General features: G+C 43.1%; 1 protein-coding gene across 2 annotated transcripts in view; it reads left to right on the top strand.

Moving 5' to 3' along the window:
* The window catches only part of SNTB1 (syntrophin beta 1), a 236860-nt gene that overhangs the window by 206116 nt on the left and 6266 nt on the right, over nucleotides 1-24478 (top strand). For both annotated transcript variants that reach the window (XM_045050090.1, XM_045050091.1), the window contains exon 6: nucleotides 18898-19094. In XM_045050090.1, the coding sequence (XP_044906025.1) occupies nucleotides 18898-19094 (197 nt within the window). The remainder of the gene's footprint in view (nucleotides 1-18897; nucleotides 19095-24478) is intronic.

The raw sequence follows: 24478 nt of genomic DNA, 5'->3' as shown, positions 1-24478 counted from the left end.
GACCTAAAGTTTCTACCCGTGGCTTAGACTGGGGGTTCTCAGAATGGGGTCCTCAGACCAGCAGCATGAGCACCCCCTGGGAACTTAGACACGTGGACTCTCCACCCCACTCCAGACCGATGGAATCAGACACTGGAGGTAGGGTCCCCAGCCCGTCTTTGAGTTAACCAGCCAGCCCCCCAGGGGCTTCTGATGCAGGCTACAGTTGGAGAACCTCTGATTTGGAAGACCATGCTCTGGTGCCTCTCATACTCCCAGGGTTCACAATCAGAGGGACACTTCACGGCAGGGACGAGCATCTTTCTTCCCGGTGGTTTGTCAGAAGTCTTATGTTGCCTTATGTTGTGGTGACCACCAAAGAATTAGTTCGAAGGCTGTCCTGGGTCTAGTGCTCACAGAGTCATCAGAAGCTCCCAAAATGTGCTGTGTGGTGCCCTGCTTTTTCACTTAACATGGTCCCATAGGCATTTTCCACTGAGACTTTGCACTCTACCTTAGCTTCAATGTAGTGACTACATAGTGTTCCATTGCATGGATGCTCTGGGGAATCCCCTGGGGCAGGTCTGGGGCACAGATTCTGGAAACTTTATGGCGTGCCTCCAAATCCCAGCTACTTACCAGCTTTGGAAACTTGGGCAAGTTTTGTGATCTCTTATTACCTCGTGTTCCACATCTGTAATGTGGATAGTATCTCTACCTACCTGATAAGGTGACATGGTAAGTGCTAAATAAATTCGGTTATTATTACTTATTTACCTTTTCTCTATTTTGGAGTTTAGTAAGTATATTTGCCACATTTTAAAAGCAGCTTCAGGGCGCCTGGGTGGCATCCAACTCTTGATTTTGGCTCAGGTCATGGTCTCACGGTTTGTGGAATCGAGCCCCACAACGGGCTCTGCTTGGAGAGCACGGAGACTGCTTAGCATTCTCTCTCTCTCTCTTTCTCTCTCTCTCTCTGCTTCTCTCTCCAAGATAAATAAATAAACTTAAAAAAAAAAACAAAATTTCATCACACTGGAAATCCATAGGTCATCATTATAGAACCATCTAAGAAATATTTTCAAACCCATCCTGTTAGCAAAAAAATAAAAATAAAAATAAGGCAAACAAAAAGCCTGAAAAACCATCTCCTTAAAAAATAAAAACAACAATCTACTCCTGAAATCATTGTTGCACTAAATGCTAATTTGGATATAAATTTTTAAAAAATTAAGTTAAATTACAAAAAAATAAAAATAAATAAATACATCTCAAAAAAAAAATGAAAGAAAGAACTTGGGGGAGTTGACAGCTAGGGGGTTCTGTTTTGGTCTTAAAAGTAGGAGGCAAAATCGTCTGGCTGCAAATTGGGTGGGCAGGATGCTTGAAGACAGCAAGGCATTACTTCTATTCAAAACATCGTGTATGAGATTCCAAAGACTCTCTGATGAAGATTTTAATCAGAGTTGGAAATAGTAGGGAGTATGTCCTCATAGCTCCTCCTTCTCTTTTGCAAAAAAACATGAACCCAGACTCTCTAGATGGATCCCTGCCTTAGATTTTGGGTATGGGGTTTCCTCTGTGGAGGGGAATGGGAAAAGGTGGTATATAGAGGAGTAAAGGATGAGAGCAAAATCATGAATGGGTGTTGAATTCTATTTTTTCGGGTACATACTGAGATGATTATGCAGTTTTGAATTACATTAATAAAGTTTCTCATGTGGAACCAAAAATAAATAAATAAATTAATTAATTAATTAATTAAAAACAACAACTTTATTTACTGGTGGAGAGGAAAGATCACAGTATTGGATTTGACACCCGGGTTCATACTCTGGGTTTGCCCAGTCAGACCCCAGTTTACAGGCTGTGTGATCTTAAGCAAATCATGTCACCTCTCTGATCCTGTTTCCTCCCCCTGAACACTAGGATCCTAATGTCTGCTGCAGAGTGATTATGAAAATGAAAGTATGACAGTGGCAGTCAGCTGGGGCTGCCGCAACAAAATACCACTGCCTGGATAACAGATAATTACCTTCTCACAGTTCCAGAGGCTGGAAGTCAAAGACAGTGTCAGTGTGGTTGGTTTCTGGTGAGAGCCCTCTGCTTGGTCTGTGGGTGGCTGCCATCTTGCTGTGTGCTCACGTGACCTCTTTGAGTGCCTGCGGGGGGGGGGGGGGGGGGGGGGGGAGAGAATGCTGGAGCCGTCTGGTGTCAAACCGCCAGAGCAGGGCCACAGCCTTAGGACCTCATTTAACCTCAATGTCCTCCTCGTTGGCCCTGTCTCTACATATAGGTGGCATTGAGGGTTAGGTCTTCAACATATGAATTGAGGGGGTGAGGGTGGGGCAGGAGTCAATCTTGAGCCTTGACAGGACAGCCTCATTTAAGCAGAACACTGGCCCACAGCAACTGGGCAACTGGGCAACTGGGCAATGGCCCGTGCCCCTCCCTTTGCCTTAGCCTTGCTAGGCAGTATTATTCAGAATGTCAGAGAGAGTCTTTTCTCTTGCACAAGAACTGGCCAGGGCCAGAGCCAGTAGGAAACAGGGTTCTTTTCAAATCGAGTTACTTCCTCAGACAGTTCATAGGTGATTTGTTGATTTGTTTAGGGTTATTTTTTGTTACTTTTTTGTCGCTTCTTCCTTTCTTTCCCTTTTTCTTTCTTTCTTTCTTTCTTTCTTTCTTTCTTTCTTTCTTCTTTCTTTCTTCTTTCTTTTCTTTCTTCTTTTCTTTCTTCTTTCTTCCTTTCTTTCTTTCTCTTTCTTTCTTTCTTCTTTCTTTTCTTTCTTCTTCTTTTCTTTCTTCTTTCTTTCTTTCTTTCTTTCTTTCTTTCTTTCTTTCTTTCTTTCTTTCTTTCTTTCTTTCTTTCTTCCTAACTTCTCTCCTTCCTTTCCTTCCTTCCTTCCTTCCTTTCTTCCTTCCTTCCTTCCTTCCTCCCTTTTTTTTTTGGAGTCCCGGGCACATTTAATTTATATTTTTCTGAAAGATGAAAATTTGATTGTGTTTCATAGCAGTGGCATCAGAAATGCCCACAGCACGTTCTTGGTGTCGACCACCATGCAGGGAAGTTTACAAGCCGTTGCTTCTCCTGCTGACAAACGTCGATGGTGCCTACGTGCATCCGCATTGCAATTTATAGCGGTGCACTCAGGAACTTTTCAAACACGTTGTAATGTTAGCTGTTCTCATCCCTCAGCTTTTCTGAGTCCTTGGGAAAACTTTTTTTTTTTTTTTTTTTTTGCTTAGCCAAAGCTTACTTGATGTCACTGAACATGAAGAAAAAAAGGTACTCTTGCCCATATGGAGGATGTATGTTGGTTTTTTCTTTTTTTGTCACTGTCATCATAATTGGCAAGTGTGACAGGCCTACAGGGAGAGAGGATTAAGGTGGCAGTATTTCTGGAATTCTAGAAGGGATTTAACCCAGAAATTCTGCACACCCAGTTCCAGTGGTTGGCAAAAGATTGGGAAGCACAGAGCTTGCAAAAGTAATGAGGCTCTGAGCCCAGCTGTCCCACCTGTGGGCCCGAGAGAAGGAGTGGGGTCTCTGGGGAAGAGGAACTGATGAATTGCACTTTGCTCCCCTGATGCCACTTGGGAGCCAAAGGCACTGGCACTTGTATTAAACATGTTGGGTAATCCTTGGCGTCTAAGGAACTAACCTGTTTTCTCAGTGCTAAAAGGAATTGCTGCCTCAGGCCAGCCGCAGAAATTTTAGGAATGCTTTCCACTGGGGAAGTTTGGCCAGTCGCGTTTGTCAAACATTCAACGACAATCAGCTTGTGGTTTTCACACTAAGCGTGGGAGGCTTCTTCACTCTTAGGGAATGTGAGCCTGTGCCATAGGCATTCCCTAGGGCAGCATAAGAGGATCTGCATGCCCATGGAACCACACTCTGTCAGCCTGAGAAGAGTGGAGTTGGCCTTCACACCCATTCTTCCCATTTGTGTGAACCACACCTGGTGTTCACACTAATGGCCAGCCTCCTTCCTGTTAATCCAGAAGCTCCTCAGAGTTGGGTGGGAGATAAGCAGAGTGAGGGGGTCCAAGGACTTTGGAGTCAGACAAGGAGTTGACCCCGAGACCTCTACTTGCCATGTGATCTTGGGCAAAATATCAATTTCTCCGAATCCAAGCCTCATCTCTGTGAAGGGCAGTAGTATCTTCTGCTTCATTCACCTATTGATAGGAACTATTAAGACAGTAAATGTAAGTGTTTAACATATGACTGAGACATAATAAGTGATTGATAAATTTTAACAATTGTTAATATTGAAAAAATTAATTGAAATTGATGTATGAATAACTGAGAAGTAAGTAGACATATTTGATTCCACATGTAATACTGCATTTATCAGGGACTCGTAGTGTCTTAGATCAAAGTTGTTGAGATATAAGGACTGGGCTAAGAGTTTGTTGCTTTAATTTGTAGGGAGGGGGAAGTGAGAGATGGAATGGGGAGACTGGAACCCCTCAACTCACACCAGAAAGCTAGTCCTTTTTTTTTTTTTTTTTTTGGAGAGAGAGAAAGAATGAGTGGAGAAGAAGCAGACAGGGAGAGAGAATCCCAAGCAGGAGCAGCTCCACAACCTGAGATCTCACAACCTGAGATCATGACCTCAGTACAAATCAAAAGCTGGACACTTAACTGACTGAGGCACCCAGGTGCAACACTGCAGGGAGGTAGCCTATTGATGGCTTCTTCCTTGGGGCAAGAATGTCCGGTTCAGTTTAAGAAATGTTTCACAGTCTCCTGTTAGGGGCCAACATTGTACCAAGGGCTGATGGTTGGGGAATTATAAAAAAAAAAAAAGAAAGAAAGAAAGGAAGGAAGGGAGGGAGGGAGGGAGGGAGGGAGGGAGGAAGGAAGGAAGGAAGGAAGGAAGGAAGGAAGGAAGGAAGGAAGGAAGGAAGGAAGAAAAATATGAGAGATAAAAGCCAAGTGTTATAAAAGCTAATTTTTCAGGTTATTCACTCATGGTTTTATTTTCCCAGCAAAATAGGACAGATTTTAATTGTCATTACTTTCCATGGAGAAGTTCTTGAAGATCTTTTTAGTATACCTATTGTATACATATTGTGATATATGTTGAACTAATTAAAACACAGATGGGATAAGGGAATGTGGAAGAGATAACCAGAAAACTCAAAGAATATATTTAAAAATTAAAGTTCTAATATTGCTAAGGGTTAAAAAAAAAGAAAGACTATGAACTTGAAAGGAAGACTTTCCAAGACATTAGGCTATCATATGTGAGAATATTCATCAGACTGTAAGCCTTGTTCATCTCTGGAGATGGCAAGTGCGTGGGGGTGAATTAAATCTGTGGGTGACCTGAAGAGTTCATTATTCTCTCTCTCTCTCTCTCTCTCTCTCTCTCTCTCTCTCTCTCTCTCTCTCTTAAATATAATTTATTGTCAATTTGGCTAACATACAGTGTATACAGTATGCGCTTTGTTTTGGGGGTGTATTCCCGTGAGTCATCACTTGTATACGACACCCAGTGCTCATCCCAATAAGTGCCCTCCTCAATGCCCATCACCCATTTTCTCCTCTCCCCTCTGTGCCTCACCATCAACCCTCAGTTTGTTCTTTGTATTTGAAAGTCTCTTATGGTTTGCCTCCCTCTCTTTAATTTCCTTTCTATCTACAGTTGACACGCTGGAGTTTGGCCCCTTTTCCTGGTATAGTGGAAAGTTTATAGACTTTATAGTCATGTGGGTTCCTATTCTGGACACTCACCTGGCCAGCTACCACTTTAGCACACAGAACCATGGATTCCTTGTTGGTAAAGTGGAGCTTGTGATACGCTTTCCGGGGCATCGTGGAGACCCAGGGAGATAGTGCGTCAGTGCAACGAGTCACAGAACAGGCATCGGTTTTCCTCCCTCCACATTACTGCTAGAAGCTGGCTGTGGGAGGTCATGAGACCAGGGAGAACATGTGTCCGGGTCTCTGGAAATCCAGCTGGATTTACTAAAAGTCAAAAATTGGCTCTTTTGCTGCTCATTCTCCTATATCACCTCGGTCTTTGCTTACAGTCAGTATCCCTCAGTAGTATCTTTTGGAGAGATGGGACCTTGCCTAACCTTTCAAAAAAAAATTTTTTTTTTAATGTTTATTTACTTTTGAGACAGAGCATGAACGGGGGAGGGTCAGACAGAGAGGGAGACACAGAATCCGAAGCAGGCTCCAGGCTCTGAGCTGTCAGCACAGAGCCTGACACGGGGCTCGAACTCATGGACCGTGAGATCATGACCTGAGATGAAGTCGGACACTTAACCGACTGAGCCACCCAGGCACCCCTTTGCCTAACCTTTCAGCACCGTGTTCAGATGAAAGTTTAGGAGGTAGAAAGGAGGCAGTTGTGAGCTCTTCTTGGCTGAGGGGCAGCATGCTGGTTTCTGAGCAGCCCTTCTGCCCTGACAGTCCGGAGCTTACTAGTGACTTTTCCCCTCACTTCTTTCCTAGTCAGCCCGTTGACTGCTGGGCCCCGGTGACTAGTGGATGGAAGTAATCAAGTGCACCAGAACCATTTAAGGGATCTGAACAGTTGTTTTTCTTTTTCTTTCTTTCTTTTTTTTTTTTTTTTTTGGCTTGCATTGTGGCATATGCTGGGAGATGCTAATTACAGCAATTAAGCAAGAATGTAATATTGCTTAGCAACCCAGTTACCTAATATGTAATTTTACTAATTTGGCTGAATCTGTGTGCTGTAACTGTTTTTGTTTTAATTAAGGATATTAATAATAATGTTTTTGTGTGGGACATTTTATGCAGCATTTTCTAACACCTATATCCAGAATTAAATTAGTGCATAAGCATCCTTTGTGAGACAGGTTTTTTTGTTTTTGTTTTTCTCAAAACCAGGCATGCAAAGGGATGTGAGGATCCAGAAACTGTGTGCAGCCTAGTACCTCAGTAGAGACACCTTTTGCTTGACCTTCTTTGAACATGAAGGAATTTCTACCACCAGGTTCCCCCAAATATTGAACAAAGTATTTGACCTGCAAGTGGGTTTATCCCACAGCCACATGGAGCCTTGTGGGGTCCACCTTGGGTGCCACTTTGGGCAGTGAAGTCATTTAAAAACATTTCACCCTTGGGGCGCCTGGGTGGCTCAGTCGGATAAGCGTCCAACTTCAGCCAGGTCACGAGCTCGCGGTCCGTGAGTTCGAGCCCCGCTCAGGCTCTGGGCTGATGGCTCAGAGCCTGGAGCCTATTTCCGATTCTGTGTCTCCCTCTCTCTCTGCCCCTCCCCTGTTCGTGCTCTGTCTCTCTCTGTCCCAAAAATAAATAAAAAACGTTGAAAAAAAAATTAAAAAAAAAAAAACACATTTCACCCTTAGAGTGCCTGGGTGGCTCAGTCAGTTGAGTGTCCAACTTCGGCTCAGCTCATGATCTCACGGTTTGTGGGTTGTGGGTTTTGAGCCCCGCATCGGGCTCATATGCTGTCAGCTCAGCGCCTGCTTTGGATCCTCTGTCCCGCTCTCTCTCTCTGCCCCTTCCCTGCTCATTCTCTCTCTCTTTCAAAAATAAGTAGACATTATAAAAATAAAAACATTTCACCCTTTCTTTTTCTGGGTTAGGGACCCATTTATATATAAATCTTTAAATTTATGTACACTGGATCCATGCTAGCCATGAATGTGAAATCTTACTGACTTACTTTGTTGATAAAATGGTACCTTCCACTCTCAGACCAGAAAAGGTTAACTCTGACTCCCTAAACAAGTCACTGCTAAAAACACCAGTTGCTAGAGATGGATTTGAAGGAAGAAACAGGAGATGGATGTTAGGCTAATCCCATAGAGAATCTTATCCCAATTACCTTTCAAGATCACTTTTTGCCAGGATTGAGTTAATCTGGAAATGAGCATTTAGCAGATGTAAACCCAAGTTCTTTGGATCTAGCATGAGCTACGGTTTCATGATGGGAGACTGAGGGTGGGAGAGAAATCACAGTATCTCATAATAGTCATTAATCACAAACTTCTTAGAAAATAATCCTCCTTGTATTCTAGCTATTCATTGAACAAATATTTGCTGAGTGCTTGCCACGTGCCTGGAATTGTTCTAGGTTGTACACATACAGTTGGGAACAATCAGATAAAAAGTCCCGCCCTGATTGACCTAATGAGAATAGTGGCTATTCCTACATATTCTGTTCTAGGCACTGTTCCACACAGCATTCATATAACTCATTTCATCCTTAGCAACAATACAATGAGGTAGGCATATTGCTACCCCCGGTTTGCATTTGAGGCATCTGAGGCGTGGAGAGTGTTTGAGACTTGCTAAGGTCGCACAGTTGGCAAATAGCCCAGTTGGGCTATCTGACTCTCTCCTCTGTCCCCTCATCTCTGTGGCTTCACTCTCCAGGCCCACTCGGTTTATATGGGCCTTTCATTTGTTCCCTTATTCATACTTCCAGATAATAGGAAATGTCACATTTTGCTGGAGTTGGTGGAGTTTGCTTCCAACCATGGGCATGTGTATTTGACTTCCGTAACCAGAGAACAAAGCATGTCCTTGGGTTTCTCACACAGTTTCGGATAAAACTTAGAAATTGGGTGTGAATTGCAGCTTGAAAGCCTGTCCCAGGGTGCCGGTATTTTTCCCTGACTGGGTAAGAGAGTTATCTTCTCTTGAGAGACAGCATTTCCTTGGTTGCTATAGTTTAGTCCCTGCCACAGATAAGAGACAGATGGTCATATTTTTAAGGATACACAAATAGCTTAAAATGTAAAATAATTGAAATATAAATAATAGCTATTTCAGAGTCCCCCTTGAGACTGCAGATCAGAAAATATCCTTGGGAAGAATCTTGGGAGGCATGCAAAGAGGCTGTTCTGCAAGAATAGGACAAACTCTGGGGCGCCTGGGTGGCTTAGTCGGTTAAGTGTCCAACTTCAGCTCAAGTTGTGATCTAATGGTTAATAGGTTTGAGCCCCACATCAAGCTCTGTGCTGTCAGCTCAGAGCCTGGAGCCTGCTTTGGATTCTGGGTCTCCTCTCTCTGTCCCGCTTCCCCACTTGTGCTCTGTCTCTCAAAAATAAATCTAAAAACTTAAAAAAAAAAAATAGAATAGGACAAACTTCAGACTTTAGCAGACACATTCTATTCCTTAAGCCCTACCTTTCTTTTTTTTTATTTTTTTTTATTTTTTTTTATCAACGTTTATTTATTTTTGGGACAGAGAGAGACAGAGCATGAACGGGGGAGGGGCAGAGAGAGAGGGAGACACAGAATCGGAAACAGGCTCCAGGCTCTGAGCCATCAGCCCAGAGCCTGACGCGGGGCTCGAACTCACGGACTGCGAGATCGTGACCTGGCTGAAGTCGGACGCTTATCCGACTGCGCCACCCAGGCACCCCAAGCCCTACCTTTCTAAATGTGCACGTGATGACTTTTAAAAATCTTAATGTCCAGCTGACATTTACTTGCTACTTAGTGTCCAGAATCTGGCTATGGTAATGTGTTCCTAAGCGTGGTCTGCAAGTGAAGAGCCCATTAGGGGGCCTTTTCACTGCTGCACATTTCATAGCATTTCAGAATAGGTCAGGCGTGTGTGTGTGTGTGTGTGTGTGTGTGTGTGTGTGTGTGTGCGCTTTCTTTTGCAAAATTGAACTCACATTTTTTAAACATTTTGGAAAACTTGTATTCATGCAGTTGTTCAGCCAACGGTAGTGAATCCCACATGTCAGGTAGAATGCCAGGCACCACAGAATCAAGGAGAGAGGCTCCTACCCTGAAGAGCATCTGAATCTAGCAAGGGAGAGGAGATGGTAATCATAAATGCTGTGTAGGGACCCGGAAGAGGGGCACCTACCTTGAGGAGACCATACTGCGTTTGGTCTGGAGCTCCAGGAGATTGCTGTGCTGTCCACAGCAAGTTTGTTTCCTCCCACGTATTTTTACCCTGGACCTGTCAACTTCAACACATGAGCAACAAACCCCACAGAGTGGTGTCCAAGGACCCCTGCTGGCTGCCATGGAGGCTGTCTCAGTCTTCCTGGAAGACTTCCTACCTCACCCTGCATCCCTGGAAGCAAATCGTCTGCTCCAAACGTGGCTCTTCCTGGATGGGCCAAGGTTCAGGGATGGCTTTGATCTGACTATAGACTCTCAAGGCGAGAAGTGTCTCTACTGTCCCCAGGAAGTCCCTGTCCAGCCTATGCTTGAGCACTTCCACAGACATCGTGGACACTTATGCCTGCCCCTCCCTCCCTCCATTCCTCACACAATGTCTTCTCTTTGCCAGACAGGATGTATCCAAACGATGTTCTTTCTGAAGCAGTTTTGGGTACTCTGCTGTTTTGATCATTGTCTTCAGCATTAGGAGTCTTGCGTGGAACTGTATTTCGGTATCACTTCTTTCCTTTGTAATTCTGTTTACTTTATGATTTATACACATTGTTCAGAATAACGGTCCACAGGGCTTGGTGCCTAGGACCGAATGCTGCGTTTTAGGCATGGTCTGACCAGCATAGGGCCACACAGGGCCAGCACCTGCTCTCATTCTGTTAATTGAGTTTAAATTCACGTTAGTGCTGAGTCAACTAATTTCCAGTGGTGCTTCTACATCAAGTCTCTCCCATTCTAATTTTGTCGTTGTCATTGTTTTGGGCTCAAACTACAGTGCTTAGCAGTCTTCCGTCTTGATTCTATATTTCGTCTTCTTACCAGTTTTGGATCATCTGCTGACTTGAGGTGCATGCCCTGTTCATACAAGTCACTGATAAAAATGTTTAACAGGACAGGACTAAGGCCATAGCTCTGCCTCCATTCCTAATTAAATTGACTCATGATGTCTATGACCCCTTAACAAAGTACTCTTCCAGCTGATAAGCTTTGTACCCAAAACTTATTCCTTTTAAGTCCAAATGAATATTAAAGGAAACTGTCAGTACATTTTTTTTTTCTGAATACTTACTTCATCTATTACTTTTCTAATAATCTGGTTTCTGGATAAAACAGTTGGTGTAAGGAAGACATATAGGCCCTCATGGACTCCTATTTCCTATTTTCCAAAGTCAAAAAAAGAAGGAAAGAAAGAAAGAAAGAAAGAAAGAAAGAAAGAAAGAAAGAAAGAAAGAAAGAAAGAAAGATTGCTTTTAAAAATCCATTACTGGGGTGCCTGGGTGGCTTTGTCAGCTGAATGTCTGACTCTTGATCTCATGGATTGTGAGATAGAGCCCCGCATCAGGCTGTGTGCTGAGAGCACAGAGTCTGCTTGGGATTCTCTCTCTGCCCCTCTCTCTTCCCCTCCCCCATTCACTTGCTCTAATTCTCTCAAAATAAGGAAACATTTTTTAAAAAGTCCATTACTGAATTTTGCCTGGGAACAGGGCCAAAGGATCTATTTTATTCCATGTTTTGAAAACCAAGATATAATTTTCACTTTTCCAGTTCACTTTTTTAGAATAGTCCGACTTGTTCTCCCTGATTTCCCAAAGGTCCCCGCAGAGTTTCAATTATGAAGCATCTAAGCCCTTCCGGTAGGTTGGTGTGTAATCTTCCCAGGAAGGACTTGAGTTCATTTGAAGCATCAGGGTGCTCTCTTCCAAATGCCACTCCCTTCTTGGCTTCCACTGCCCCTTTCTTAGGCTCACATCTCAAAAACGTTATTTTCATAAAGCAGCAAAGCAAGAATTCACAAGTTATATTTTCTTTCAGCCACTCATCAATAACACTGTTTGCCTGGCGATACAGAGCTGCCTAGTCCTTGTCTTTGTACACCATAGACATCTAAAAATAGCCCCTCGTGTTGCATTTGCCATTGTTAGGAAACCTCCCCTCATATGGACCCTCGATTGCCCATCTAAAGGTTTCTTTTGAATAGTGGTTTCACTCCCAGGGAAAACATCCTGTCCTTTGCAGTGGACATGGCCCTTGTGGGTCCTGGTGTTACTTAATTTAGAGCCTAGGTATAAGGGGGGCACCTGGGTGGCTCAGTCGGTTAAGCATCTGACTCTTAATCTCAGCTCAGGTCATGGTCTCATTGTTCATAGGATCGAGCCCCACGTCGGACTCCATGCTGACAGCACAGAGCCTGCTTGGGATTCTCTCTGTCACCCTCTCTCTCTGACCCCCTCAAAGTAAATAAATAAACTTAAAAAAAAAGAACCCAAGTATTGGATTCCTAAGATCTTAAGGACCTTATACAATATTGCTTTAACTTCTGTTGATCTGAGGTGCCTGTGAGCCCTCTGAGATGCTCAGTGAACAATCAGTACATTATCCAGTAGTGTATATCCAATATTATTTTATTGGTTGGAGCTGGAAATATACAAATTCACCTCAAGAGAATGATTTCACACAACATTTATAAATGTAATCGTTCCACTATTTTTCTCTATCTCTTCCTTGTAGCTGCCACTCCTATCACTGTGGCAGCCCACATAATAAAAAAGAGGTAAGAGAAAGGATCTTGGTCCTACCCTGTCCAGTGGCCTTGTCTCATTTTTGCAATGCCATGATTTGTAAACTAACCAACTCTGTTTGGACTTCTCAAGATGGCATAGTGGCGCATGTCCACATCTCTACATGTTGTCATCCACTTATTACTGTTGGCCACAAAAAGCAATTCATGGGGGATGATATTAAGAACAAGGAAATCTATTATTTCTGATATCTTGGTAGGGATGAAATGACAATTATGTTGATAAATGTAGGGTTTCTTTGTTCTTGTGCCAGAATCCACTGCTGCCTTTCCTATGATGGAACAGCTTTCTCTTGAGGTTCCAGTTCACCCTCTGAAGGAAGATCTTCTTAATAATCAGATTGCCCCAATGAAGAGGAATAATTCTCCATCCGTCCACTTGACTCTGGCTCATCTCTTCCACTTGTCATCTGCCAGAGGCTGGTTCTGACTTTCTTTTATATTCCAGGAGTGAGCCTCTAAGAACTGGGGCAGAACCTGAAGTGAACTTCATCTCCCCCAACCTTGGGCCACATCTGTTGTACTCACACCATGCCTAGCCTTGGGTCTGCATAGAGTAGGTGCATTTATGAGTTGGCTATGGCTGCCATAACAAAATACTACAAAGCAGGTGACATAAGCAACAGAAATTTGTTTTCTCATGGTTTTGAAGGATAAAAGTTCAAGATCAATGTGCCATCAGGGTTGGTTTCTGGTGAGGGTTTTCTTCCTGGCTTATAGACAGCTGCCTTCTTGCTCTGTCCACACTTGGTCCTTGCTCTTTGTGTGTGTGTGTGTGTGTGTGTGTGTGTGTGTGTGTGTGTGTGTGTAGGGAGGGAGATCTCTGGCATCTCTTTTCCTGTAAGGGCAGCATCCTATTGGTTAAGGGCCCACACTTACGCCCTTACTTAACCTTATATAGTCTATATTTCCAAATACAGCCACATGGGCAAGGGCTTCAACATAGGAATTTTAGGGGGACACAGTTCAGTCCGTAACAGGGAAGTATTCCATAAATGTTTGTAGGATGTATCAGTTGGCGAATGGCGATATCTTGATTGATTGATTGAATGAATGAACTTCGTGACTTTTTTGGTGATCATTTGGAAGTAGAGAAGAGACCTGAACAGAGCAGGAAGCTCCTCTAAGGCCCCTTGGAGCACCCTGAATCAAAAAAGATTCTGTAACTTCAACTGGCAGGTCTCAGGGTCTCTTCTGTCTCATTTGCCAGAGGCCAGTTGGTTTGTGTAAGGGATTAATGAGGCCACAGGTGTAGGTTCCATCCCACGCGGCTCAGTTAACTCCATGTTGAGAAAGGCTCTTCCATGGCAGGTGTTAAGTCTGAAGAGCGAGGCATGGATAGTTTAGAATAACCTAGACATATGGACATGTAGGGCCACAGAGAGGAGCTCATCCGCTGTTCCAACACTGAATTGACACTAATGTTATACAAACAACAAACAGAGCATGTTTGTCGCTCTGAGTCAGAATGCATGTATTTTTCAGTGGAATACAAGCTCTGGTCCTAAAAATTAAAGTGAAAGATCTGACTTCATTCCAGCCTCATAGCCTTCTAAAGTGAATCTTTAAATTGTAAAGTATCTGTTGCTAAGCGGAGATTTCAAGATAAAAAAAAAATACCATAAGAAAATGAAATCACCCATAAAATGACTCAGCATTTTAATGGATTTGTTTCCAGGTTTTTCTCTTACATGGTTGAATTGTGTATCTAGAGACTTTCGGTAGATACATACACATTTCCCCATATTTGCCATCCGTGTTTATAAAATAACTTTCAAGGTCTGTGTAATACTTTACGCAGAGGAGTACATGTACCTATATGCGTCGTGTGGATACTGGGATGTAGTTCGCTTGATTTAAAAATTTTTTTTATGTTTATTCACTGAAAGACAGAGACAGCACAAGCAGGGGTGGGGCAGAGAGAGAGGGGGACACAGAATCTGAAGCAGGCTCCAGGCTCTGAACTGTCAGTCCAGAACCCGACACGGGGTTTGAACTCAGGAACTGCGAGATCGTGACCTGAGCCGAAGTCGGATGCTCAACCGACTGAGCCACCCACGCGCCCCAATTCACTTGTTTTTAATCCGGAAGATGTTTTTTGTTACCAGTATGCGGAAAAGAAATTTGCTTTATCTGATTGTTTACCTACAGCTTGGCACATTTCATTAACCAATATTGGTGTACTCAAAAGAATACATTATTCAGCATGTCTGCTATTTTTCAGAGAGCAAATCAACTTGTTCTTTAATATAGATATTAGATAATTCACACTTGATCAGTGGAAAAATCAATTTCTTCTCTTCCCTTTTCAGTGAATGAAATTTGGCGAGGAGACGAATAACAAATATAGAAGTGGTGCTCCCTCTTAACTCACTGGGTTTCCCCATCAAGGACGCCCTGTGCATAGTGTTGGTCCGCTAGATACAGGCCTTTCTCATACCTTGTTAGAGTCAGTTAGTAATTTCATTCCCTATACCCAGACCTACCAAGTGCAAATTTTCCAACAAATTAAATTTCCAGTTATTATTGGCTTCGATTTTATAGTCTCTCTGGAGAAAAATTAATATTGGTAGGAAATTCATTAAAAAGTGACATTCTCCGTGAGGGTGGTACATCTTCTTCTCCCTTCACTTGTGCCTCAGTGTTACATTTGCACTGGCCCTGATTGTGACAGCGCTGATGCCCCCTCGGTGGACATTTAGGGTATAACAAATGAGAACATGTCCGGCTAGGGAAGGCGTAAGGGAACTAACGTTTACTGAATGCTTCTGATGATCACTAAATACGGAATTAAGTGCTTTTTTTTTGTACTTTATTTTAAAGAATCCCAAGCATGGGAGGCAGGAGTTGTATTTCTAAAATAAGGAAACCGAGAGGTGCCTGGCTGGCTCAGTTGGTAGACCGTGTGACTCTTGATCTCTCAAGGTTGTGAGTTCAAGTCCCACATTGAGCGTGGAGCCTACTAAAAGAAAAATTCATCTTGCTTATATTAAAATAAGGGAAATGAGGGTAGGGGCACTAAGGGATAGGATAAGGGTATGGAAATCATACTGAGTACAAACCGTATGCTGGGTCTGTGCTAGATGTGGACAGATTAGAATATTATTATTTTATGGATTTCACAGATTATTTCAGTTGATCTTTAAAACACTACCTTATGAAGTAGGGATTCCTAGAACACTTGACACATGGCAGAATAGGGGTCTCATGAGGGCTCTTATGCCCCCAAACCTTGTTATCTCTCTTCAGTTTACAGTGCAGCTGGCCAGCTGTAAAAAAAATGCCAATTTTTTTTTTAAGTTTTATTTATTTAAGGAATCTCTACATACCATGTGGGGCTCGAACTCAGGATCCAAGATCTGGCTGAGCCAGCCAGATGCCCCCAACCTATACAGATTGTTAAGAGTTTTAAAAAGGAAAAGCTAGATGTATTTCCTCAAGTAACTAAAACTTAAACACCATCAAGTATAAAAAACATATTTACGCAACTAAGAAAACAATATAAATCCTTGTTTTTTATAAGTACCTTTCTTTTTTTTTTAGTTTGACATTTTTTTTAATGTTTATCTTATTTATTCTTTTGAAGAGAAAGTGTGTGTGTGCATGTGCACGCAAGCATGTGTGCACAGGCATGTGCAAGAACAGGAGAGTGGCAGAGGGAGAAGGGTGTGAGAATCTTAAGTACTCTCACAATCGTGAGATCATGATCTGAGCCAAAACCAGGAATCAGACGTTTAACCAACTGAGCCACCCAGGCACCCTGACAGTTTGACTTTTGAACAAAAGAATACATTTTTTAAAAATAGGATGGAATAAATTCAAAAATCCATATTTGTACCTTATCTTAATGAATTTTTACCTGGCTCTCAATCCCTTTATAACCCATGTTAGGCTTTTGAGAAATGCTTTCTTTTTTCTTTAGCCTCACCAAGATTTTGAAACCCATGTCAACAGACAGTTCCCTTCACACTGTCCCAGATTCTTCTCTCAATGAGATTCATGGAACTTCTCTTTTATATTTACTTTCTATTAAGGTATAATTGACAAAGCCTAATGTGCACAATGTATATATGGTGAGATGATTACCACGATCATGTTAATTAATACATCTGTATCCTCAATATAGTTACTTTGGTGTGTGTATGGAGGGAATAGCCTAAGGTCTATTCTCTTAGTAAATTTCAAGTATACAATACAGTATTATTAAGTATAGTGATCATGGTGTACATTAGATCCTCAGGGGTTATTCATCTTATGACTAAAAGTTTGTACCCTTTGACCAACATCTCCCTGTTTCTCCCACCTTATAGCCTTGGCAACCGTCATTCTACTCTGTTTCTATGAGTTTGACTTTTTTTCAGATTCCACATATGAATGATACCACCATTTGTCTTTTTCTGCCTGGCTTATTTTACTTCGCCATAGTGCCCTCCATATTCACCCATGCTCTTGCAAATGGCAGGGTTTCCTTCTTTCTTAAGGCTGAGTAATATTCCAGTGTGTGTGTGTGTGTGTGTGTGTGTGTGTGTGTGTGTGTGTGTCTGTGTGTGTCTGTGTGTGTGTGTATACCACATTTTTTTAATTTTATTTATTTATTTTTTTTTAATATATGAAATTTATTGACAAATTGGTTTCCATACAACACCCAGTGCTCATCCCAAAAGGTGCCCTCCTCAATACCCATCACCCACCCACCCCTCCCTCCCACCCCCCATCAACCCTCAGTTTGTTCTCAGTTTTTAACAGTCTCTTATGCTTTGGCTCTCTCCCACTCTAACCTCTTTTTTTTTTTCCTTCCCCTCCCCCATGGGTTCCTGTTAAGTTTCTCAGGATCCACATAAGAGTGAAACCATATGTATACCACATTTTTAAAATCCATTTATCCATCGATGGACATTTAGGTTGTTTTTATATCTTAACTATTGTGAATATGCTGTAACAAACTTGGGGTTGCAGATACCTCTGTGAGATACTGAGTGCACTTTCTTCAGACATATTCCCAGAATTGAATTGCTGGATCTTCTGGTAGTTCTAATTTCAGTTTTTTTGCAGAACCTCCATACTATTTTCCATGGTGGCTGCACCAATTTGCATTCCCACCAACAGTGCGCAGGGGGTCCCTTTCCTCCACATTCTTCCCAGCCTTCATTATCTCTTGGAATCTTCTCTATCTTCAAAGAATTTTACGATCAAAAAGCTTGTCAACAAACCTTTTTCTTCAAGGCGGCATTGCAAACCACCCCCGCCACCAATTCCAGCTTTGTGAGTAAAAGAAAGCTTTTCAGAGTTGTACAAGAAGCTTGTTGCTAGAAATCCAACAGGGTACTGTGTTTGATTTCACCGGTAATTTTGCTCTGCAATATCTAAGCTTACAAGAGGAGATGAGCTTTTGGGTTTCTTTGTGCAATTTTTAATCTAGGGGTAACAAGCCCCTTGCCTAAAAAAGTCAGTCTCCCATCTCCCGTCCACTGAGTGAATAGACACCTGGAATTTCTCTGGCAAATGGTAGTGTTTCTTTCTGTACCAAAAGATAAGACTGAAAATGCAAATATCCTGGGGAGAAGTCACATTTACTAAATTATACTCGTGCTATCCTGCAAATGATTGATACGGGCGTCTCTTCCCAAAGAAGGTTGAGATATCAGAGATCGAGGAGCAGGAGAGATCCAGGGGTTTAAAGGGGAGGCGTGAGAAGGAGGAGCCAGTGCCTGCTCAGAGGGTAGGGCTCAGAGACTGTGATTCCTCACGGTTTCCGTCTGGCCTTTCAGAAAATATTTACGATGGGAGTCACATTTTATGCTTTAAAGCGTGCGCTTTAAAGTCAGTGTGCAAACTGTGGCAAAAAGCACTCTTGGAAATCCCTTAAATCTTCCAGTAAGTGCCATTCTTTCCATTTCCCAGGAAGCCCAGCATCGCCACTTATCCCTAGGCGTTACCACTGCTGCTTCTTTAGTGGAGTCCCGTGGTGGTTTGCTTGTGTTTGGAGGCTGTGTGCTTAAAAAACGCATTCGGTACACCCAGATGAGCCAAACTACAAGACATGCAGGGGGACGGAGGCTAAGCCAGGAAACAGTGTTGTGCTCACACCGGGACATACTCATGCCCAGGAATGGAATGGGGAGGACTATACACACTATTTAAGTTGTTCTCGTTCTCACTTTCTCAATTCTCTTTTTGGCCCAGTGGGTATCGTGGAACTTGTCTCGTGGGAGTTAAAGGCATGCGATTCGACTCCTCTGCACATTCAGCCGGATACGGCTCCCCGGGCACTTTCTAAATCTCACTGTAGCCCTGGAGAGGGACTGGCAGAGCAGAAGGCAGAAAACCACGGGGGACACTGGGGTTAAGCTGGACCCTTTGGTCCTAGGTCAGAAAAATGAGAGCAAATCAATGTGGAAGCTTTGATCAGATGACAGGTCAGGTGAACACAGTGGTTTACAGTTTGATGGAGATTTGTCTTTCTCGACAGGCTGGTCCATTCAGGTCCGGGCAAAGGATCGCCCCAGGCTGGTGTGGATCTGTCCTTTGCTACTCGAACAGGCACCAGGCAGGGGATCGAGACACATGTCTTCAGGGCCGAGACCGGCAGGGACCTCTCCCATTGGACGAGGAGCATCGTACAGGGATGTCACAACTCGGCAGAACTCGTCACCGAGGTCACCACAGGTGAGCACTGCTGGCTGACACAGGACCGGCACGCCCTCTCCTCTGCCCTGGCCTCAAAGTAATTTCCACTATTGGCCTTTTTGGCTGTGGAGAATTCCAGAAGTACACTTAAATTCTTCCAAATTAAGGCACTGTATGCCCTACTGAAAAGCAAGCCTTTCTCCTCCTTCATTCAAGAAAAGTTGGTAACTTGGAGAGTCAGATGTCATTTTCCTACTTGTGTAACCCTGGGTGGCTTCCTGGAGGCATGTACTTTGGAGGCCCAAACTAGTAGGATTCTTGTTATCAACAACAGAGACTGACTCTGAGTAGCTTATCACAGAATACAATTCTTGCACATTAGTGTTGGTAGCTCACAGAGTTGTTTACAAAACTGGGGAACCAGTTGGTGAAAAAGAGCGGGAAACAGACGTGTCTAGCTGGGGTGAAACAGCAAAGGGGAAACCACCAGTGACCCCTGCCCCTGGTATGGATGGAGAAGCCGAGGCTGGATGGAAGGAACACACAGTGAGTGCAGCCATGTTCCTGCAGAGCTCTACGACAGGGCCGGTTAGTGGGGAAACTGGGATTTGTATAAAGAAGGAAGAACCTTCTATACTGTACTATTTATTGAGTGCTCACAACGTGCCAGGCATCTCATCTACTGCCTCTCAGTGTTTTTCTTTTTCTTTTTTTTTAAGTTTATTTATTTATTTTGAGAGAGCGAGAAAGAGAGCGTGTGAGCATGGGGGAGCGGCAGGGAGAGAGGAGAGAGTGCATCCCAAGCAGGTTCCTCGCTGTCAGCTCAGAGTCTGATGCAGGGCTCGAACTCACAAACCGCGCAATCATGATCTGAGCTGAAACTCAAGAGTCGGATGCTTAACCGACTGAGCTACCCAGGCACCCCTCAGTGTTTTTCATACTATGAGAAACAACCCTACTAGGGGTCCAGAAATCAATGAATTGAGGCCAGACCAACATTTAAAAAATTAAATGGGATAGGAAAATCAGTGTAAATATTGTTTAGGTTTGTAGAACTTTTGATTCCGGGGTGTGTGTATGACTAGGGTCATAATACGTTGCCTCACCTTGTCTAATGCACACAATTTCCTTGCCAACCTGATTTTACAAATCTGGAAGCAAATCCTTAAGAAAGGTTAAGTAATCAGGGCGCCTGGGTGGCTCAGTCGGTTAAGCGTCCGACTCCAGCTCAGGTCATGATCTCGCGGTCTGTGAGTTTGAGCCCCGCGTCGGGCTCTGTGCTGACAGCTCAGAGCCTGGAGCCTGTTTCGGATTCTGTGTCTCCCTCTCTCTGACCCTCCCCCATTCATGCTCTGTCTCTCTCGGTCTCAAAGATAAAGAAACGTTAAAATAAAAAAATTTAAAAAAAAAAAGAACGGTTAAGTAACTTATCCAAGATCACACAACTCATAAATGACCAAACTGTAACACTAGGTTGTGTCATTCTAAAGACTCTTTCTCATTGACTATAGTGTCTACAAGGACATAGATCTCACCGCTATACCACTGGTCCGAAAACAGGCTGCTGTGATCAATAATTTTCATGCCACTCTCCAAATCAGATGGATAGATAGGTGACCGATAGACGATTGACAGATAGCTAGATGACAGATAGAAATGCATGCACATATAAATATACAGATATAGATAATCTAATTTTTTACTGGGCAAAGATAAAATTAGAGACTAGGAAGCAATAGGAATCTAAAGTCACATGAATGAACAAAGTACGTGCTGTAAAATCTTGTACATTTGCTAAGGTGGATTCCATACTAGCCCAGTGATTTTCAGCAGCCAGCACAATGTACAGTTAACAGTGTCCATAATGCTGTTGTTCCTGATTCTGAGATGTAAGGCAGACTGTTTCTAGCTCTGAGATCTAGGACCAACCTCTCTTCCAGGTGTCCTGCGGTCACTCATAAAGAGGGCATGTGTGACAGAGTGGCTAGTATCCTCAACAACAGTCTTCCAGGAAATCCAACATTGAGTCCCATAAGGCTGCTTCTCCGTTCGCCCCTTTCTATCATGTTTTCCTGCCTGTTCCTTCATTTGTCTGTGTCTCTGAGCATCCAGTATAAGGTGGTAGCCACAGTGTGGGATTTAAGTCAGAAAGGCCTGGATTCAAATTCCAGTCCTGTTTCTTTCCTAATCTCTTATTCTTACTTGCCTCGCTTGTTTCCATTATCCATAAAAAGAAGAAAATAACGGTACCTACCTCCTAGGATTGTTGTCGAGAATTATGAGAAATAATCCATGTAAAGCTCCTAGAACAGTGCTTGACACATAGTAAGTGCTCACTCAGAGTTATTAGTCATTACTCTTGTAATGACTTCTCCAGACCCGTGTGGTCCAGTATGCTGGCTTCTGGTCATATGTGGCTATTTAAATATTATTGAATTAAAATTAAATTACTCCCTCAGTCACACCAGCCACATTTCCAGGGCTCAGTCACTATATGTGCCTAATGGCTACCACGTTGGACAGTGCAGATCTAGAACCTTTCCATCACGGCTGAAAGTCCTACTGTACAGCTTTGCTCTAGGGGAACAGGATTGCCCACAAGACGTCCTAGGTACAGCATTTCCAAACTTTAGCCACACTAAAAAGAACAGAAATAAAAGTTTTTGTTGTTGTTGTTGTTTTATTCTCAGAAGCCTGATTGCTGACCTCTACCCCCAGAGATTCTGAGTCAGCAGCTTGGGGATGGGGCCTGAGAATCTACACCTAATAAATAGCAGGTGGTGCTGATGCTGCTGGGCCCTGGACCACTTTGGGAGCACTACCGCGCTAGGCGGCAGCTTCCCCCGGGACTCAGGAATATTCTGAAAGATGGGACACACATCTTTCAGATGTGTAGTACGGTTTCTCCACATTTCCTCTACTCATGCAAACATGAAAAAACAGATGTTTCGTAGAATTTCCACTGCAGCAACAAAAACAAAATCCGTGTCTTTTAGTAGTTACCCTGAAACTGATTGGTGCCCCGACTATTTTCCATCATTGTTGGAAACCTTTCTGGAGCGTCGCTGAAACTTTTTTTTATGCTGAATCTGTATGGCAAGAAAAACTAGAGTTTTGGAGCTGAGATTTGGAAAACCTGAAAACTAAACTTAAGTTACATGTGTAAATACCAGAAAGAGCCATGCTCCTTGCAATAAATTCAGGAGTGTTCTAGGAAAGAATGGAGATGGCCAAAGGGATTTGGTTTAGTTTGCATTCCACAGATTTTGTAAAATCTTTCTCTCTCAATAAGTTGAACTCTACTTGGACAGGAAAATAATGAGGCTGGTGGTAGACCAGCCAAAGGAAATAAACAATGAATTGTGTGGATGGAGCTAGCCGGGTGGTGGGAGAGGAGAAATTACAGAAATGATCAAAGGTGCAACCCAGTTACAAATTGAAAGATGCCTGCAGGGAGTAGGGGAACGGGGCTTATGTTTTAATCAGAGCTTCAATTAACTTGATAATGTGTTCGGTTTACCCTGTGTGGATTGAGAACATCTTGAGATAACCAATTCCATTATATGAAGGCCACGGATACCATTTGAGGTCAACTAGAATTGAAAGTAACCACAATCAGTTAATTCGGAATATCTGATGGCATAGCTTTAAAGTTCAAATATAGAGGAAGGAAGAAGAAAAGCATGTTTAAAGCTCATTTGCCCACCTATTTTGCAGGTAATAGAAGTAAAGAGTGTCAAAAACAAGGATTCAAGATGGGAAGCCATAACTACACCCATGCCACTGTCTTCGGTTATCCTAGGACTGTGGGGGTGCTAGAGGCCTACGGACCTTCTGAGAGTATGAGATTTACTGAGGGGCTCTGCCCAGGGCTCAGAAATCTATTAGAGATTGTAGTACACCTTTGGGAAATATCAGCTCTTAGTTACAAATTGAAAGACGCCTGTGGGAAGTCAGAAGGAGGGGTATGGGTTTTAAGCAGAGCTTCAATTAAAAGCCGCCTCATTCTGTGAGTCCCCTGTGTCTTCCCCCAAACTCTAAAGGCCCCCTGACCATACAGTCATTACTCTGCCTCTTTGCCAACGTCCCTCTCCACATCCCTCTATATCCTGACTTCCAGAGAAGGAGAAAGAGACATGGCATGGAGTGGAAACAACTTGAATTTTGAATTCTAAACCACCTAAGTTGGGACACATTTCACCTGTCTGGGCGTCACTTTTTTTCACCTATAATATTAAGCTAAGGTCCTGCTTCAGAAGTTTGTGGTAAGGTGAAATTCAGTTTGGTTTATAAAGCCAAGCTGAGCTAATGTTGATATAGAGCAATCATAATGCCCATCCTCTTCCTCTTCCCAATCCCCATCCCCAGCAAAGAAAATATCCTGGTTTCCCTAAAGAGCTTTCAGATGTGTATGAAGGGCTGAGCCAATTTACTTGTCAGGGTCTGTTAATTGTGGTGTTCTGTGAGGCAAAAAAAATCCAATCTGATACTTAATAACCTTTTTCAGAACTCTTTGATCAAGGGTGTAAACATTCACAAGTCTTCCTAAACAGGAAGTAGGATTCTGGGGCAAGGCTGCATCCCGCTCATAAGCTTCGAGTGCTGGTCACTTTTCCTAAACACAGTGAGGACCACGCACAAAAGCTGGCACCTGTTGTCATCAAGGGATTTTAATTTTGTTCCTTTGGATCACACAGCACCTTGTGAACACTCCCTGGGGCTCCTGAATGTCACACTGGGCAGAGAGGAAACAGCACTCACCACGGAAGATACCACATCTGGTATCTATCCTACTACACGGCTTTTCTAGGACCCAAGATCATCAGATCATCAGAGAAAACATTTAAAACCCTCATTTCTGTTTAAAAAATGAGCTTTGTTGGACTTTTTAAAAATTAAAAATGAGGTGGTTTTTTTAGGCGACTCGCTCTTGACCTCTTAGGTGTGCCAACTTTGGTAATGTCACGGAGGAAAGCTTGTTTCTTTCACCACATGGTAGACACATGGCATTGGGGCGTGTGTGTGTGTGTGTGTGTGTGTGTGTGTGTGTGTGTATGTGTGTGGTGATGTTGATGATGGCCAATCAGAGGTAGCTTACCCTACATCAAATGTCAGGTTTTTTCCGGCTTTGGACAAGGCCAGTGGCAGGCAAGTATACCTGTCCACGTGTGTGCTATCAGAGGGTCAGAGAAGGGCGAGAGCCCAGATAAAAGTCAGCAAATCCCAGCAAAAGGAATTCTTTCAGCTTCTTTCCCCTGGGTTCATGGGGCAAGTTAAGATACATTATCAAAATCCATCCAAGGAGAATATTTTCATGAGCAGTGATTGATTTTTCAACTTGAGAAATGTGTGGCTGGCCCTGGGATTGAGGAGACTTGTAAGTTAAGTGCCTGGGAAAATGGACCGACCTCGCTACTCACACC

The sequence above is a fragment of the Felis catus genome, chromosome F2 (assembly GCF_018350175.1).
Source record: "Felis catus isolate Fca126 chromosome F2, F.catus_Fca126_mat1.0, whole genome shotgun sequence".
Lineage (NCBI taxonomy): Eukaryota > Metazoa > Chordata > Mammalia > Carnivora > Felidae > Felis > Felis catus.
The sequence above is the reverse complement of the archived record's forward strand: the minus strand, read 5'-3'. Positions and strand labels throughout refer to the sequence as shown.